At 51.1% G+C, this 15,764-nt stretch overlaps 6 protein-coding genes across 6 annotated transcripts; 4 read left to right on the plus strand and 2 right to left on the minus strand.

The window, feature by feature from the left end:
* Positions 1-382: 382 nt before the first annotated feature.
* Positions 383-3,001, plus strand: STEHIDRAFT_147710 (FAD/NAD-P-binding domain-containing protein). The gene is made up of 12 exons (XM_007305054.1): positions 383-487; positions 650-1,013; positions 1,075-1,267; positions 1,321-1,383; positions 1,437-1,444; positions 1,498-1,687; positions 1,743-1,868; positions 1,930-2,208; positions 2,275-2,342; positions 2,396-2,623; positions 2,690-2,723; positions 2,795-3,001. Exons 2-12 carry the CDS (start codon positions 940-942, stop codon positions 2,843-2,845), a joined length of 1,314 nt encoding a protein of 437 aa, XP_007305116.1. The 5' UTR covers positions 383-487; positions 650-939; the 3' UTR covers positions 2,846-3,001.
* A 410-nt stretch (positions 3,002-3,411) lies between these two features.
* STEHIDRAFT_157782 (DHS-like NAD/FAD-binding domain-containing protein) lies at positions 3,412-4,759 on the plus strand (the record flags this gene model as incomplete). Its single annotated transcript, XM_007305055.1, has 6 exons — positions 3,412-3,597; positions 3,677-3,686; positions 3,753-3,805; positions 3,896-3,974; positions 4,055-4,383; positions 4,466-4,759. 6 exons carry the CDS (start codon positions 3,412-3,414, stop codon positions 4,757-4,759), a joined length of 951 nt encoding a protein of 316 aa, XP_007305117.1.
* Positions 4,760-5,094: 335 nt separating this feature from the next.
* On the minus strand, positions 5,095-7,397 carry STEHIDRAFT_157783 (uncharacterized protein; the record flags this gene model as incomplete). Its single annotated transcript, XM_007305056.1, has 4 exons — positions 5,095-5,756; positions 5,827-5,968; positions 6,039-7,277; positions 7,335-7,397. 4 exons carry the CDS (start codon positions 7,395-7,397, stop codon positions 5,095-5,097), a joined length of 2,106 nt encoding a protein of 701 aa, XP_007305118.1.
* A 636-nt stretch (positions 7,398-8,033) lies between these two features.
* Positions 8,034-10,112, minus strand: STEHIDRAFT_169203 (uncharacterized protein; the record flags this gene model as incomplete). Its single annotated transcript, XM_007305057.1, has 4 exons — positions 8,034-8,043; positions 8,116-8,378; positions 8,438-9,612; positions 10,067-10,112. 4 exons carry the CDS (start codon positions 10,110-10,112, stop codon positions 8,034-8,036), a joined length of 1,494 nt encoding a protein of 497 aa, XP_007305119.1.
* A 298-nt stretch (positions 10,113-10,410) lies between these two features.
* On the plus strand, positions 10,411-12,243 carry STEHIDRAFT_98691 (uncharacterized protein). Its single transcript, XM_007305058.1, has 6 exons — positions 10,411-10,574; positions 10,677-10,783; positions 11,103-11,140; positions 11,224-11,539; positions 11,645-11,752; positions 11,816-12,243. The coding sequence occupies exons 1-6, from the start codon at positions 10,454-10,456 to the stop codon at positions 11,876-11,878; spliced, it is 753 nt and encodes a 250-aa protein (XP_007305120.1). The 5' UTR covers positions 10,411-10,453; the 3' UTR covers positions 11,879-12,243.
* Positions 12,244-12,712: 469 nt separating this feature from the next.
* On the plus strand, positions 12,713-15,588 carry STEHIDRAFT_139960 (glutamyl-tRNA synthetase). Its single transcript, XM_007305059.1, has 9 exons — positions 12,713-12,939; positions 13,012-13,174; positions 13,266-13,606; positions 13,670-14,091; positions 14,154-14,321; positions 14,392-14,498; positions 14,575-14,740; positions 14,797-14,953; positions 15,009-15,588. Exons 1-9 carry the CDS (start codon positions 12,727-12,729, stop codon positions 15,450-15,452), a joined length of 2,181 nt encoding a protein of 726 aa, XP_007305121.1. The 5' UTR covers positions 12,713-12,726; the 3' UTR covers positions 15,453-15,588.
* Positions 15,589-15,764: the final 176 nt, after the last annotated feature.

Consider the following 15,764-nt stretch of genomic DNA (forward strand, 5'->3'; position numbering starts at 1 on the left):
GTGCCCTCAATAAGTCACGTCCAAAATGACGATCATGATGGCCGTCTGCAGAAAGACAAAAGGAAGGAAGGAATGGCCTGGGACTCGAGAAGTGGTGGCGACTTGTAAACGGGGAAGAAAACGAGGCATATAAAATATCAACGTCGACTCGGCTTCTGCCGGAAAGAGTGGCGTTCGCGTTTGCCACAGTTCTCCTTTCCTTCACAACGCCCACAGCATCAATAACACGTACAGACCTTACCCCGCCATATACTTCACTGGTCACTGTGTTAATAGCCCGATAGCCTGGAGCATTCTAGTTTGTTTAAAACCTCTGGTAAATACAAGGTTATCTTTCTCTTCTGAGTATCCCAGAGCCCGGAACAGTATGGACTGGCTCAAGTTCAACATAGGTAGTTCCATCCTCCTGAAGACACAAACATCGGCTGCATATACTGTTTTTTTTGGAGGAAAACAACAGAATCCTTCTCCTACAAAGAAAGTCGCAGTAAGCTTGTACGTTTCACTTATTCAGATCGACGCATCTATCTCGGGCTGACATGACGATTTTACATCATGTCATGTAGATTCCTCTTCGACCCCCCTTTGTCCAACCTTTGGCCTACTCCTTCGAAGAAGGACAGCATCATCGAGCAGGTCTGTTTTACAGGCTGTCGAGCTCTTTATACCATTTCTTTTGTCGCAAAATTCAGAAGCGGCAAACGGCGGGAAGGTCGGATCTCGGACTGCCTGTTTCCGATTCGAGCGCGGACGGATCTTGGGGCGTTAGCGGCAGTTATCCGAGCTGCCAGGAGTTGTGTCGTCCAACCACCATCTCTTCACAGCGTTTACTCACCGATACCGATATGTGTTCCGAGAGCGCTATAGGCCTTGGGTACTTATAGTCACCTAAGGAGATCCCTGTTGGGACCAACAACCTCTCGTTCTTGCCCCGAGACTATGTCTTCGTCAACTGCCTCGACGTCCACACCGGAATTCAAATCTCTCAACGTCGCCATTATTGGTGGTGGGATGTGCGTGCACTTCTGTATAGTTTGCTAGCATGGTTTCATACTGATTTTGTTTTGCGAGTAGCGGTGGTCTCGCAGCTGCTGTTTCTCTGAGACGGGCAGGTCATGCCGTGACCATATACGAGCGGTACGACTATGCTGGTGAAGTCGGCGCATCCATCTCCTGCGCGAACAATGGTACGAAGTGGCTGTTCGAGTGGGGAGTGGACGTTCAGAAGGCAAAGCCTGTGACGCTCAGGAACTTAATCATGCACGACGTACGCTATGTTCTTATTCTACCGTTTCGGATCTTTCTCACTCTCACGGACAGTGGAAAACCGGGAACGTCATCAACGAGTATCCTCTCAAGGACTACAAGGAGAAATGGGGGACCGTGAGTGTTTCAGTCTCTAAACGTTCTATCGTTGGAACTGACATGACTTCCAGGAATACTAGTATGTGTACTCTTTCTCCGTATTGACTGAATTGAGTTGACTCTGTGTGTTAGTATGTTCCACCGTCAAGATATCCATGCCGTTTTGAAGGAGACCGCTCTCATGGATGAGGGAGAAGGTATTCCAGTAACGCTGGTCGTCAATCACCGTGCGAAGGCGATCGACTGTGAGGCTGGTAAGGTTACCTTCGAGGACGGCACCACCATCGAGGCCGACCTGATCGTTGGCGCGGACGGTATTCGTGTACGCACCCAACCTTTACAATCGCATTCTCATTTCCTGATCGGATCTACGGCAGAGCGTTACCCGTTCTGAAATCGGCGTTGTCCCAGACATGAAACCCGCCTCCGTTGCGTGCTATCGTTGTAACATCCTCACCAAAACATGCCACGAACTCGGTCTGAAGGACTTCGCCGAAACCGAGGTTCGTTCATTCCCCCACCCTTTTGTCTTTACACCATCTAATTTATGTCTTTATCATTTAGGCCATCGATTATTGGGGCGGTTGGCCCAGCGGCGAAAAGGAAGATTCGCAGTATTACAAGATCGTCCTTGCTGGCTGTCGCGGTGGCGAGGTCCTTTCTTTCTACAACTTCATGCCCGCGCATCTTACCACTCAGCGGAAAGAAGGTTTCCGATATGAGGAAGTGACGGTCGAGGAGATGATCAAGAACTACGGTGATCTTGACCCCAAGGTTCTTGCGATGCTGGAGAACTCATTCGACCGAATGCCGTGGCGTTTGTATGTCCATCAGGAGTACCCGGTTCGTCTCATTGTCATGTTTTGTTTCCGTTTCGTGACGACGATTTTGACGGTTTCGATCGTTTAGTATTGGAGTAAGGGTAAGGTGACATTACTCGGCGATGCCGCACACCCCATGCTTCCCAACCAGAGCCAGTTAGTATGCTCCCACCCCTCTCATAGACCGTCATAAGCTAACTTCCAACTAGGGGAGCTGTCCAGGCACTCGAAGATGCTGCTGCTCTCGGTATCACCTTCTCACGAAAATACGGCTATACGACACCGGGTAACGTCGAACGCGGTCTGAAGATATACGAGCGTGTTCGTAAGCCTCGTGCATGGAGGGTGCAGGATGCTAGTGTTCGGGCGACCGAGAACATGAATGAGAGGATTGGATTCTCATCGACGCCATGGTCGCAAACTAAGCATACCACAACGTACGTCTTTATTCCCACCCTTTTGTTGTATATTACCTCGCTGAAGGTCACTTCTCTCGATTATAGGGGTGTGCTTACTATCGACGAGATGAACCTTTATGTGAGTCTAATTCTGCGCTTTTCTAACTGTCGAGACTAGAGTCTTGACCATATATATGACATTCCCTACAGGACATGAAGAAGGACGTCGAGTTCAAATCTCAGGATCTTCCTGCTCTGTAGACGGTGTATCGACGGCTCGCTCGTCTTTCATATAGACTATATATATTCACCTCGCCGGAGCTTTGGTCGGCTCACATTGTGTTTCACCTCATCCTCAGTACACACCCATCATTGTATTGCAACATGTCTTTGTATATTGACGTGGTAGAATCAACTTAATTGGATCTCAGCCCGTCCTAGAGAGTCTTCGTATCCACACACATCGAGCTGGTCGCCGCTGCGACGACTGCGTCAACGACCGGCGAGAAGATGGGTGGCCACAGCGCTATAGAATGGGCGCTAATCCTATCTGCCGTACTCGGCAGGTGGTGCCTCTGACGCCACACCGCTCAAACGAACCTTTTACCATCATCTCACTTGAGTGAGTGACCACGCTATTTCCCCTCTTACGTTTTAGCTTGCTGGGCCTTGGCTATCTTCGACTGGAGGACTCCATATATCTGTAAACTGACGTGTGCTTCCAGACCTGAAGGAACAGTCCGGCTCCGACTTCGAACACGTAGGCTTGATCTTTGACTTTTAGCTCGAACCTGAGTGCCGTGATTTCTCATCGAGCTACCTTCAGCATGTCCTTCTTTCTACCTTGGTTCCTCCTCAAAGCCCTCTGTAAAAAGCTTCGTGTAAAGGTCCTACCTCGTAGACCTCTCATACATGTCTCGGGCGAGGTCGAACAGGATCAGGATCTAGACGCTGCTTTGAAAGCTATTGCGGCATATATCAGGTCTCGCAACTGTGGAAGTATATGTCTTATGGTGAGTCTAAAGTCCGGAGAAGACGACCTGTCTAATGCTCTTCTATTTCATACGTCAAAGCTGATTATTGTTGTTTCAGATTGGTGCAGGTATCTCATGCCCATTGTCGTATTGTCGATGCCGGAATACTAACAACACGGTCTTCTCTACCTTAGGCGTCAGCACGGCAGCAGGTGTACCAGATTTCAGGTCCGATAGAGGAGTTTATGTGCGTCGAAAGCCCGATGATACATTATCGTTCAAGCCTTTTTACCAAACATCGCAACGACTGACTCCGGACTCGTACTCATGCCTCTAGGCAAACGCGGAGAAGTATAATCTTCCGTACCCAGAGGCCATCTTCGACATAAACTATTTCAAGTCCGATCCTCGACCATGTCCGTATACATTCAGCCTTAACATTCACTCGCATGCTGACGTTCATTTGATACACGACGATTCTTTCATTTTACAACAGTCTACTCCCTCGCACACGACCTCCTCCCTCTCGACACTACAATCCGCCCTACTTTGACCCACTCCTTCATTTCTATCCTGCACAAGAAGCGCCTTCTGTCAATGTGTCTTACCCAGAATGTGGACTCCCTCGAACTCCGCGCCGGAGTTCCTCCCAGCCGATTGCTAGAAGCCCACGGGACATTCAGGACCGCGAGATGTGCAGTCTGCAAGAAGCCGTATGATGGAAAGAGGTGGAAGGAAGATGTTAGGGAGGAGAGGATACCGAAGTGCGATAATGTAAAGTGTGGAGGAACCGTCAAACCGGATGTGGTGCTTTTCGGCGAACAGGTCGGGGTTTTTTTTTGCGACCTTACCTTTGAGCGAAGCCATTTCGGAGAGATAAGGCACTGATGCATGGCAGGACTTACAGCTGCCCACTTCCTTTTTCACCAAACTGCCCTCTCTCTGGGCTACTGATCTCCTACTTATTATCGGTACCTCGCTCATCGTCCAACCATTCGCATCGCTCGCACATCAAGTCCAAGAGGAGGCTTGTCCCCGCATCCTAATCAATCAAGACCCAGCACCATCGAGGGCCGTGTTTGGAGGACGTGCTGCCGACGTGAGTTTGCTGGGGAATTGCGATGAGGTTGTGAGAAGGTTGTGCAGGGAGTTGGGTTGGGAGGAAGAGTTGGACAGGATGTGGAGGGCAACGCAGAGTTGATGACTCGAGTTAGGATTGGACTCCCTACGGTACATTGACTTCACCATGAATTCTGGTAAGAGTAGTCGGAGACTAGCACAGCGCCTGTCCACCGTCAGTCCAGGGTCGTGGGGGAGTGGTTGCTGCTTAGGTTTGTCGCAGCTGGCTTTGGTGACGGCCAGAAGATGCAGATGAACGGGGATTACAGCGAGCAGATGAATCGTACAGATTATCTACGAGCACAGAAGTCAGTACTTGTAGAGGATGTAAATCAGCAGGAGGGAAGCCTATGTGTCGTATAGATGAAGCATCGTGCAACGATCGTCCCGAACAAGCACGCCACACCCCAGGGCATCTCAATCCAGATCTAAGCCTAGCGCGACCTCCTCCAATTTCCCTCCCAGATCCAGCACATTTTCATCCTCCTCTTCATCTGCCTTCATTAACCAATCTTCATCTAACGTCCCACCATCACTCCCTGCCTCGCTAACCCAATCTCCCTCCACCCAGATGTTCCTCGCTGCTAGCGTCATAATCATCGTCGCCGTCTGCCCAGAGCTCACAATACTCTCAATCAGGGTGAGCCTCCCCTCGTTGTCGATCGCTTTCTTCAATATCCCTGAAGTCCTCTTCTCCGACAACCCTCCCCTTGCCTGAAGATCGACTTTCCGCCTCGCTTTCTCCTGCGCCTCACGGGATCGTGCTCCATCGAATTTATTTCCTTTGGAGAGGAGACCTGCGCTGTAGCCTGTGAAAAGCGTCGAAGGAGAGATGGGGTTATCGACGTCATCATCGGAGAGCGTACAGGTAGATATATCGTGGCCTTCGAGCTTGAACACGGAGGGTACAGGCGGAACACGCGTGTAGTCGATCTTGATACCAAGACCTGAGGTAGAAATGCCTGGGAATTTTGTTTTGGCGAGGTTACGCAGGGTAGGCAGGAGGATACGAGCTTCGCGGATCGTAAGAGCATGGAGAAAGACCCGGTCTGTTTTGCGCAAGGCGTCGGATTGGAAGACTACAAGAGCAGCGGGAAGTCAGATATATTTATTCAACGCTCAACTGGATAAAGAAGTGTCAAGACACACCTATTCGCTCTTGGTCTTTGAGGTTGCACTCCGCTTTGTGTTGTTTCTTCCAGCTCGCTACTTGGCATTCCTTCGAGCAGTAAAGCGTGACTTTGCAGCCAGTACACTGCTTAAACGTGTCCTTCGGACCCTTTTTCTGGCACTACACGGGAAAGAAATCGTGTTGATGAGACAGAGGGCACAACGAGCGAGCCGGATAGTAAGAAACCCACATTATCGCACCATGCTAACTTCTTCCTTGTCTCGTCCGCCATCTCCTTCGCCATCATCCTCGCCTCCGCGATCTGCCTCAACCGCTCCCAACTCTTCTTGACCGGACTCCTCGCGACCTTATTCCTACAAGCCTCCGTATCCAACCCTCTCATCGCCACCACTACACTCTCAATCACACTCCGATACACCAGATACCGCGGCAGCAAGTCCTCGATGAGACTGATCGTAAAGCTGCGCGCCTCTTCGTCGAAGCGTTGGAAATTTGGCATGATGTTGACGAAGGCTTGGAGGAAACCTTCGGTTATAGTTTGGCGGATGTATGTGATCCCGTCGCCGCATTCGATGAGGTTGGAGATGCAACCGAAGCAGGACGTTATGGCTTCTAGGACGTTTTCTTCATAGAGCGGACGAGTGGTGAGGACGAGAAGCGTTTTGGTGATTACACCGATGAGACCCTTCGAGAGGAGGAGGTGGCGGAGCGGATGCTTCGGGGCTCGAGAGAACGAGATAGTGAGGTCGACAAAGGATTGGACCACCCCTGCGCTCAGCTTCGCGGAAGGTTTCTTCACCGCATTACGTATCCGATTAAGTAGGAAATCGGCGACCTTCTCCGGAGCACCAGGGAACGAGTTCGCCACGACCTGGTCGAGCATCTTCTCATCCGCTTCGAACAAGATCTGGTGCAACGCCGCCGAAGACACAGGGATGGGCAATATGGGAACACTGGCCCGTTCACCGCCAGTTACCTCCCTCTCCTCGTCCACCCAAAGTTTCGTGATCATGGGTATAACCCCCTCAGTGTTCGTGATTATCCTCTGCAGATCATCGTCATGTGTCATGGAATATATCGCATAACTGATCATCTGGGTCGTGTTCTTCAACTGCTCGGGTGAGCCTACCCTCGGATCCTGATTCTGATACCAGAAGAACTGCATCCATTTCCAGATCCCAGGCCAGGCTTGTTTGAGCGGATTGAGGAACGGAGCTGCTTGTGGCGAAGGTTGAAGGAAGGGCCCCATGTTGCCGAGGCCCATGATGGAGGCGAACGCGCGGTCTGTCGCGAGCGCAACAGGAGAACGCGCTGCAGTGGTTTTGGTAGGATCGGGGATGAGATGGGGAGCGAGGTTGGCGATGAGGATGTGGATGGTAGTGGGCGTTTGGAGCGCGGGGATGGACTGAATGCAGTTGACGATACATTTCAGGTCAACGTTGGAGTTTGCTTGAGCTTTACGGATGGACTAGGAGGTATACAGTCAGCTGGGGGCGTAGTATAGAGAGAAGGAGTTGGGACGGACTTCAGCGGGGTTTGATTGCACGAGCTGCAGTCCGCGAGCGTAGTCGGCTTGTGGGAAGGCCATGGTGGTAGTTAAAGGAGAGGTTGACCTTTACGACGAGCCAACTCGGCAGACTGGGGTAAGGGTGGCCTGTAAGAGACGTAATAGTAGACCTGAAACTCTGCTATCAGTCAAGACGTCATCCTGACTTGGACAACTCGGAGCATACCTCTATGCGATGTACTGCACTTCGCACTCGAGATGAAGTATAACACGACAATAATTCAATTATCACTGTGAAAAGGGAGCATATTGATTCATAAGTATGCGTACTTATTGTTTACTCACAAGAGCTCGTTTGCAACAAGGGCCCGCGTACAGCGGGATGAAGGCGAACTGCTGCGTTCCATATTTAGGTGGTGCAAATGATGGACCTACCTTCTGCTTGTCGGTGATTTCTGGTCAGATGTATAATGTTGACGGAGAGCGGAGACGTATAGAGGCCCAGGAAACTTGCAGGAAACAGAACGAAGCGAAAACAATGACCGTACGAGTCAAGCGGTGAATGACGCTAAATTCGCGAAAATTCTGCTTCTACGCGCCCACGTGATCGTATTTACCCCTGTCGCGCCACAAACCATCACCGAATCGGTGTGGCGCAGTCCGCCCAGGAAAGCCCATCACCAGTACATGTTCGATGCTCCCTTGTAACCAATTCTATCACTCCAAACTATGTACCATGTAAGATAATCGTTCTATACAACCCATCCACGACGTGATGGGGGCCTCACACTATACGCACTTCCATGACATGACCTCCCCCTGCTCCCCCGATACTGCACTCTTCGACACCCACAATCCACTCTCCTCGTCCTCCCTCCCCCACGGATACCTCTTCCCACCCAACCATATTGTCACTGTCCTGAGTGTAGGGCGATAAATAGCCATCTCCGCACATATGGCTCGCTGGAAATGAGGGACGACTTGAGGGTGCCAGGAGCTTAGATCAAGCTCGAGGGAGACGAGGGATGAGAGGGAAACAAGGGCTTGATGAAACGAGGAGTGCTGTTTATGGGTCTGAGTTACTTGAGTGAACTTGATAAGGAAGAGATAAATGAACGCACGTTTATGTCTCCGAGAGGGAAACAACCGAGATGTAACACCTGCGGGCAGTACTTCGCTGCCATCCTCATAGCTTCTACCGCCTTCGCATGCGGGAGATTAAAGACGTTCAAACTCTTCAGCGTATTCCCCACGCATAATCCATCCTCATCCCTCTCTGTCACCATAATTGGGAAAGCATCGAGTATATCAAGCACCGAATCCCTGTCCATGTGCACCTGGAGGTACCGAAGTGGGCTTTTGAACAACATCGCGGCGAGCTGTACCGGTCCCTCGAAACTCTCCAACATAGGAAATTCAAGATGAAAGCCGTCTTCCCCATCGTGGTGGTCCCCTTGACCTATCAACGCCTCCTGATGCTTCCTATACTGAAAATTGAATTCCTGCCTATAGCCATGCCATGTCTCCCGCACCGTCAACTCCCTCAACTCGCTCTGAGTTCCCAAAAACCTCAACAAACTCCCATCAGAAGGGATATACGTTGAAAAGCTCTTCAGCCTAAACGGCGGATTCTCCGGAAATATATACGAGATGAACCTCCCATCATCGTCGACGAACCCTCCAGGTCCGTTCCCGCCCATCGGTGTTGTAGGATCGGTGAGCGTCAGCACCTCCAATGTGTCCATCTTCGCCAGCGCATCGCGTATGGAAGTCCAGAAAACGGCTGGAAACTTCGGGTAACGACTTGGTTTTACTGACATGATGCCGAAGTTACGGACGTGTGATGCTAGACGAGGTGTGGAGGCGAGGGTTATGCATAGGGAGTAGATGTGTTGGGGGCCTGAGAGGTGGAGGGTATGGTAGATGGCTCGTTCCGCTGGAGGGTAGAGGGCTTTGCAGACCACAAGGAGGGGACGAAGGGTGATAACGAGTGGGATTGACGAGGATTCGGCGATGTGCGTGACTATAAGGGAGGATATTGTGGGGTTTTGGAGCGCGGTCGAAGCTGGGCCGTTGGTGGCTCGTAGGACAGGACGCGGAGAAGCAGGTGTAGATGTAGCAGCTGGGGTTGAGGCAGTGGCGGAAGTGGCTGAAGTGCTTGCGCGAGTGGAGGAGATAACAGATGACGGTAGTGGTGGCGAAGGCGATGATGAAGACCTTGAAATTGGGTCTGACGAAGACATAGTATCAACTGGTCTGGTGCGAGTAGATGATGAGGTTGAACTAAGCGGGGGGTCTGTGGGTAAAATGCATGTAGTCAGCAGTTGAACGCCTTATAAACAACGATGACAAAGGTTCAAGAACAATGGAAGAAACGACGTCTTTGAAATAGGGAGCATGCTGAAACTTTCAGAAATCGTATATTGTCACACTAGGTGCCACGCGTGGGCCAACCCCTCACCTGTGTTGTGTAACGATTCCGAAACGTTGAATGAATTTACTATTAAATGTGCCAGCACAGTGAACGCAGAGAACTGGGCGCATAGACGAGATTATGCAGCGGTGTCGCGCTTCAACGGCATTGTGACGCTGGGCGCCACACGGAGCTCGAACGAGATGACACCAAGAGAAGACACGTCCAGTGATGCAAGCAAAGGCCCAGGCCATTAGATTGACTTTTGACCGCCCAAAGCAGAACTGTTTCAAGTTTGCCCTAGATTGGGTTGTGTAGCCACTTCAAAGCCACTCACCGCTTTCTGAGTCTTTCGGATTGGGAAGGTTATAGACTTCAATCATAACAGTGAACTCAGAATTGGCACGAACCCAAGTTCTGGGAACTCACCTGGATTGAAAGGGTAAAACGAGCGCAAATGAGGATAACTCACAATTTCACGGCAGTTCGACGGCGGTCGACTGTCGACGATGAGAGCAAGAAACGTGCGCCACACAAAGGACACGAAGGTTCATTTTGCTTCCGCTCTCAGGGTTAGGGTCAATTGAATGACTAGGGTTAGGGGCCATTATCCTGCCGCGTCCCGTGTTTGGATTCCATTTTGAACTGTCCGCTGATCATCTTACCCATCTACCTTTCTTTCCTGCTCATCGTTCCCGAAAACGACGAACAAACGTTAGCACTTATGGGAGAGTCAAGATCAGAACTCATTGCCTGGGTCAACGACCTTCTCCAGCTCAACTACACCAAGGTCGAGCAATGTGGAACGGGCGCGGCGTACTGCCAAATCCTCGACTCCATCTACGGTCAGTTTCTTTCGCTTTTATGAATTAGAACATCGTTATCGAAGGTTTTCACGACGTGTTTTCCTGAACGAATGTAATATCTCGCACGAACGCGTTATGTAGGCGATGTACCGATGAACCGTGTCAAGATGGGCGCGAAGCACGAGTACGAGTTTATCGCGAATTTCAAGGTCATGCAGAACATTTTCAAGACGAAACGGATTGACAAGGTGTGCACAAACTTTTATTTTTCTTGCTGGGGTCAGGCGTGGTAGCTTTGGACTGGTCGTTTTCATGGTCAAGAGCCGGTTAGGTTTGTGCGTGAGAGGTTCCGATTCGTAGAGTCATTCTCGAGAGCCTGACGCGATGAATGCACTGATGGTCATCGGTGGTACGTCGCGCTCTATGGTGATCGAGCCCGTTTGCTTGAGAGCTTCTGCTTATGCGGTGGACATGACAGGCATGATCCCATCATACGCCACCCGGAATACCGCGTCGGACCCTACGCCCAACATACTCTCAATACTAACTCTACCTTCTATCTCCTAGCCCATACCAGTCGAAAAGCTTGTCAAATGTAAAATGCAGTACGTATCCCCCATCAAGTCTCCTGTTCGTCTTCTCAACCACGGCCTTTTCTTCTTCCCAAACCCCCTCCTCTTATTCTCAGAGACAACCTTGAATTCTTGCAATGGATAAAACGCTACTGGGACTCCAACTACGGCGGCCAACCCTACGACGCCGTCGGCCGACGACGTGGCCAACCCACCGACACCCCCGCTACCATCGCTCCCCTCGCGCCATCTCGTGGCGCTCCAGCCGGGGGAGGCGCACGAGCCGGGGGTAAGACGCCGGTGAGCGGGCATAGGGCCGGAAGTGCGGCGGCTGTGAACCATGAGCAAGTCTTGAACTTGCAGGCGCAGTTGAAGGAGATGTCAGCACATTTGGAGGGGCTGGAGAAGGAGAGGGATTTCTATTTCGCGAAGGTGAGTTGGTCATGGTCCAGGATTTATGATTGAGAGATATATTTGTGGAGGTGAAAAGCGTGGTGTGGGGACATCAGTTTCTGATAGTGCTTTTTCGTGGTGTAGCTTCGTGATATCGAAATCCTGGCGCAGGCACAACTCGAGGTTTTGGAGGGACAGGGCAAGGACGATGAGACGCTGCGTGAGATCCAGAAGATTCTATACTCGACCGAGGTACGTCACCACCAAGAATCAGTTCCCTTACTCTCCCCCGACTCTTACTGACGTATACCACAGGAGGGCTTCGAAGTTCCCGAAGGTGGCGAAGGACACCTCGTCGATGAGGAGGAGACGTTCTAAGTTTGTCTTCTCCCACTCCACAATCGCCCTCTCTCTTCATCGCTTTCCTCTTCCAAGGCTCAGAGCCTTCCACCTCGCCCCTCCATTATATCATAACAGCCCCGATGGTTTTTGACCCATTTGTCTTGTATGGCTTGATTCCCTGGTTTTGTATCTATACCACCGATAGCCCCGTCTTCGCCCTCTTTCTCGTGATCATCCTCGTTCCGTTTCTTTCGCACTAGGAACTGAGCCTCTTCGACTGTCACCCTGGTCCAATAATTGTCGTCTTTTAATTCTCATGTGCTAAATAAACACAAATGGCATTCAACCCCAATCCCAATCTGGCTCTCCTTTCATTTCGTTTTGCCTTCCACTCGACTCGCTACTTTACCGAAAGACAAATATTTGGTTGGACACAAACATGGATGAGCTCAAGGCACGGCCGGTTGCTATGCGTTGGGTGGGGTGGCGTATTCTCCCAGACTCTTTCGAAGTCGGACTTGAAGTACGAGAGTCTTCGCAGCAGCCTAAGTCGCAGCTTGGGAAGCATCCTATGAACGTACTATATGCGTGGGTCGACCCATAGTGCAGGACTGTAGAAGCCCAGCCATGGGTTTACACCAAGATGGTCACCTCAATGGACCACCGCTCAGTTGGAATACTTCGTCTTATTCTCTCCGACAGTCTCGTTGGCTTTGCGTGGAAAGTTGATAGATATATTCAGCGCCCATGATCGACCCGGCATTTTCCGGAACTTTTGACTCCGTTCGCGTCCTCGAGGTTCGCGTCCTGACTCATCCACGTTAGACGTTCTTGCGTTTGTCTTCTATATCCTTACCACGAGACTGGAAACAGCGATCTCCAACATGGTGCCTATAGGCCGTTTACTAGTTTCTCCTTCCAACTTTCCCTACGGGCTTGCTTCTTTTGCGCTGTATACCGGGCGCGCTGAGCTCTGCGTTGACTCAAGTGTTTCCAACCAAGCCATGCTCGAGATCGACGACGGAAAGAGAATCACTTCTGAGGATGAGATTATGTGGTCTCTGGCAAGCACAACGATTGCCGGGGCTAGTAATGAAGTCAGCTTTATTGTTCGCTCCACCGACTCAAGAGCTCTATTGACTTGAACCACCACTTCACCTCATTGACAGGGCTCTACCTTTTTTGCGCTCGCTCATTCCCTGAATAATATCACGGAGTTCGATGAAGTTATTCTTGCCTTGGATAAACTCGACGACCACTGCGCTTTTCGAACCTATCTTGTAGGTCACGACATAACAGCCTCCGATTGGATGATCTGGGGAGCAATCAAAGGTTCAGTATTCGTACTTCTGTTTGCATGGTGTTTTTGGTAGTCGTTACTTCGTGATGTATTGCTGACATGGCTGTCTCGATCATTGATTAGGGTCTATCAAACTACTGGGAATCTTGAAGAGCGGACGCCACCTACACCTTCTTCGTTGGTTTTCTCACCTCGAGAGCCATCCCTCCGCGCAGTCAGCACTCCATGCCCTCGCAGAGGCAAAAGTCGCCAAGGCTCGCTCCGGCTCGAAGACTGCTTCTTCTTTCGCTCTTGGATTGCCTGGCGCTACTATAAACAACGTTGTCACTCGCTTTCCTCCTGAACCTAGCGGCTATCTCCACATCGGTCACGCGAAGGCTGCCATGCTCAACCAGTATTTCGCAAAGATGTACGGCGGTCGGCTCATTATACGTTTTGACGATACCAATCCTTCTAAAGAACGGGTGAGTTTGAGTTATATATAGTGTATAGATCTGTATTCTCACGCGCCGACTCGCTTCCGGTAGACCGAGTTTGAAGAAACCATCTTAGACGACCTCCGTCTTCTCGGTATTGAAGGCGATACGATCACTCACACGTCCGACCACTTCGACAAGCTTCACGAGTTCGCCATCCAAATGATCAAGTCAGGCAAAGCGTACGCCGACGATACCGACAACTCCGTCGCTCTCGATCTCCCCTGCTCTTGCCCAGGAAAGCAACACGGGAAGCAGTCGCGAATGGCGTACGAGAGATGGCATGGCATACCCTCCCTGAGACGCGACGCGTCCGTCGAGGAGAATCTCTCACGCTTTGCAGAAATGAGGGCAGGTACGGCGGAGGGACAGCGTTGGTGCATTCGAGCGAAGATCAGTGTCGATGACCCCAATAAAGCGATGAGAGACCCAGTCGTATACCGTACCAACACAACGCCACACCATCGAGCAGGGTGAGGCGACTTGGCTGATGCTCTTATCATTTTGACTTTCGCTGACGCCAAATATTAAACAGAGACAAGTGGAAGGTGTACCCTACCTACGACTTCGCCTGTCCTGTTGTCGACTCCTTGGAGGGTGTAACGCATGCATTGAGGACAAATGAGTATCGCGACCGCAATCTCCAGTACATGTGGATGAACGATGCCCTGGGGCTTCGTCCCGTTCAGATTTGGGATTTCAGGTAAGTACTCGCCATCTGTGGCTCGGCGCCTTCACTGCCGCATGAAACCACACAACTGACAGACTGTTAGTCGTCTGAACTTCGTATATACCCTTCTTTCGAAGCGAAAGCTGCATTGGTTTGTTGACCAAGGCCTCGTTCGCGGCTGGGACGATCCACGGTTGCCTACAGTTCGGGGTGAGTTGGTTCTATGCGTCGCACTTGCTTGGCCCAACGGGATGAATACTTATCAATCTGCTACGCAATCTATCAGGAATACGTCGTCGTGGTATGACCGTCGAGGGACTACGGCAGTTCATGCTATCTCAGGGTCCCTCTCAAGCCGTCGTTTTGCTGGAGTGGGATTCCATCTGGGCGTTGAACAAGAAAGTCATCGACCCGGTCGCTCCCCGATTCTGGGCTCTTCTCAAGAGTGACGTGTAAGAAACCTTCTTTCTGCTGTTTCTGAGTGCCAGTGTACTGAACATATGAGTAGGGTGCCCGTGACGGTCATCAATGGGCCGACGACGCCGGAACTCGTGATGCAGCCTAAACATAAGAAGAACGCTGCTGTCGGTGAGAAGAAGGTCGTCTACGCGTCGTCTATTCTCATCGAGCAAGCGGATGCGATTACTTTCGAGGAGCAGGAGGAGGCAAGCATTTTTCCATTCCGTCTATGGGCCCTTTGTGAATTGACGACTCATGAAGATCACACTTATGTCCTGGGGCAATGCCATCGTTCGCTCTCGCGAGTTGTCCGGATCCGGTCAAGTCCTGTCTATGACGATGGAACTGAACCTGCAGGGCGACTTTCGACTGACGAAGAAGAAGGTCACTTGGCTCGCGGCACCGTCAGGCGATTATCGCCCCCTCGCCGACGTCACCTTTTTGGATTACGACTATCTCATCACTAAGAAAAAGGTGGAGGAAGGCGATAGCCTCACTGATCTCGTCACTCCAGTCACCGAGTTTCGGGAGGAGGGTGTCGCGGACGCAAACGTCCTTGAACTTACGCCGGGCGACATCATACAGTTCGAGCGGAAGGGGTATTATATCTACGATGGGAAGGGAGGCAAGGGGCAGGGTAAAATGGAGTTCATCCGCATTCCGGATGGGAAGGCAGCGAGCTTGGCCAGTAAAGCCGGGGTGTGACGGGGGCTGTTTAGCGATATGGGAATCATACAGGGAAGGAGATCAATGACATGTCTTGCGCTCCGAACTCGGATGATGTGGATCAAATTTAAGACTTTCCTGCGCCAGTGTTGGGGGAGAACTCAGCATCCGAGGGCATACGAATCGATGGGAATATATTCAGCCGGATGCCTCAGGAGAACGGACGCAGCGAACATTGCATTATGCACAAGTGGTACACTCATGATACACTGAGATAGGCCGGATATTTCCATCGTGAAAATGTTGTGTCACGTATGTCTTTGGCGGATCAAGTTGAGGTCATCCCCAGAA

This window comes from Stereum hirsutum (assembly GCF_000264905.1).
Source record: "Stereum hirsutum FP-91666 SS1 unplaced genomic scaffold STEHIscaffold_8, whole genome shotgun sequence".
Lineage (NCBI taxonomy): Eukaryota > Fungi > Basidiomycota > Agaricomycetes > Russulales > Stereaceae > Stereum > Stereum hirsutum.

What these genes read in the sequence shown, in the direction of transcription:
- STEHIDRAFT_147710 (XM_007305054.1), top strand. Translation starts at nt 940, where the DNA reads ATGTCTTCGTCAACTGCCTCGACGTCCACACCGGAATTCAAATCTCTC. An exon ending in GCCATTATTGGTGGTGGGAT is followed by an intron (nt 1,014 to 1,074) that starts GTGCGTGCACTT and finishes TTTTGCGAGTAG; the next exon opens with CGGTGGTCTCGCAGCTGCTG. An exon ending in TTGGCGCGGACGGTATTCGT is followed by an intron (nt 1,688 to 1,742) that starts GTACGCACCCAA and finishes GATCTACGGCAG; the next exon opens with AGCGTTACCCGTTCTGAAAT.
- STEHIDRAFT_98691 (XM_007305058.1), top strand. Translation starts at nt 10,454, where the DNA reads ATGGGAGAGTCAAGATCAGAACTCATTGCCTGGGTCAACGACCTTCTC. An exon ending in AGACGAAACGGATTGACAAG is followed by an intron (nt 10,784 to 11,102) that starts GTGTGCACAAAC and finishes TCTATCTCCTAG; the next exon opens with CCCATACCAGTCGAAAAGCT. An exon ending in AGATTCTATACTCGACCGAG is followed by an intron (nt 11,753 to 11,815) that starts GTACGTCACCAC and finishes CGTATACCACAG; the next exon opens with GAGGGCTTCGAAGTTCCCGA.
- STEHIDRAFT_139960 (XM_007305059.1), top strand. Translation starts at nt 12,727, where the DNA reads ATGGTGCCTATAGGCCGTTTACTAGTTTCTCCTTCCAACTTTCCCTAC. An exon ending in GATCTGGGGAGCAATCAAAG is followed by an intron (nt 13,175 to 13,265) that starts GTTCAGTATTCG and finishes ATCATTGATTAG; the next exon opens with GGTCTATCAAACTACTGGGA. An exon ending in CTTTCGAGGAGCAGGAGGAG is followed by an intron (nt 14,954 to 15,008) that starts GCAAGCATTTTT and finishes CGACTCATGAAG; the next exon opens with ATCACACTTATGTCCTGGGG.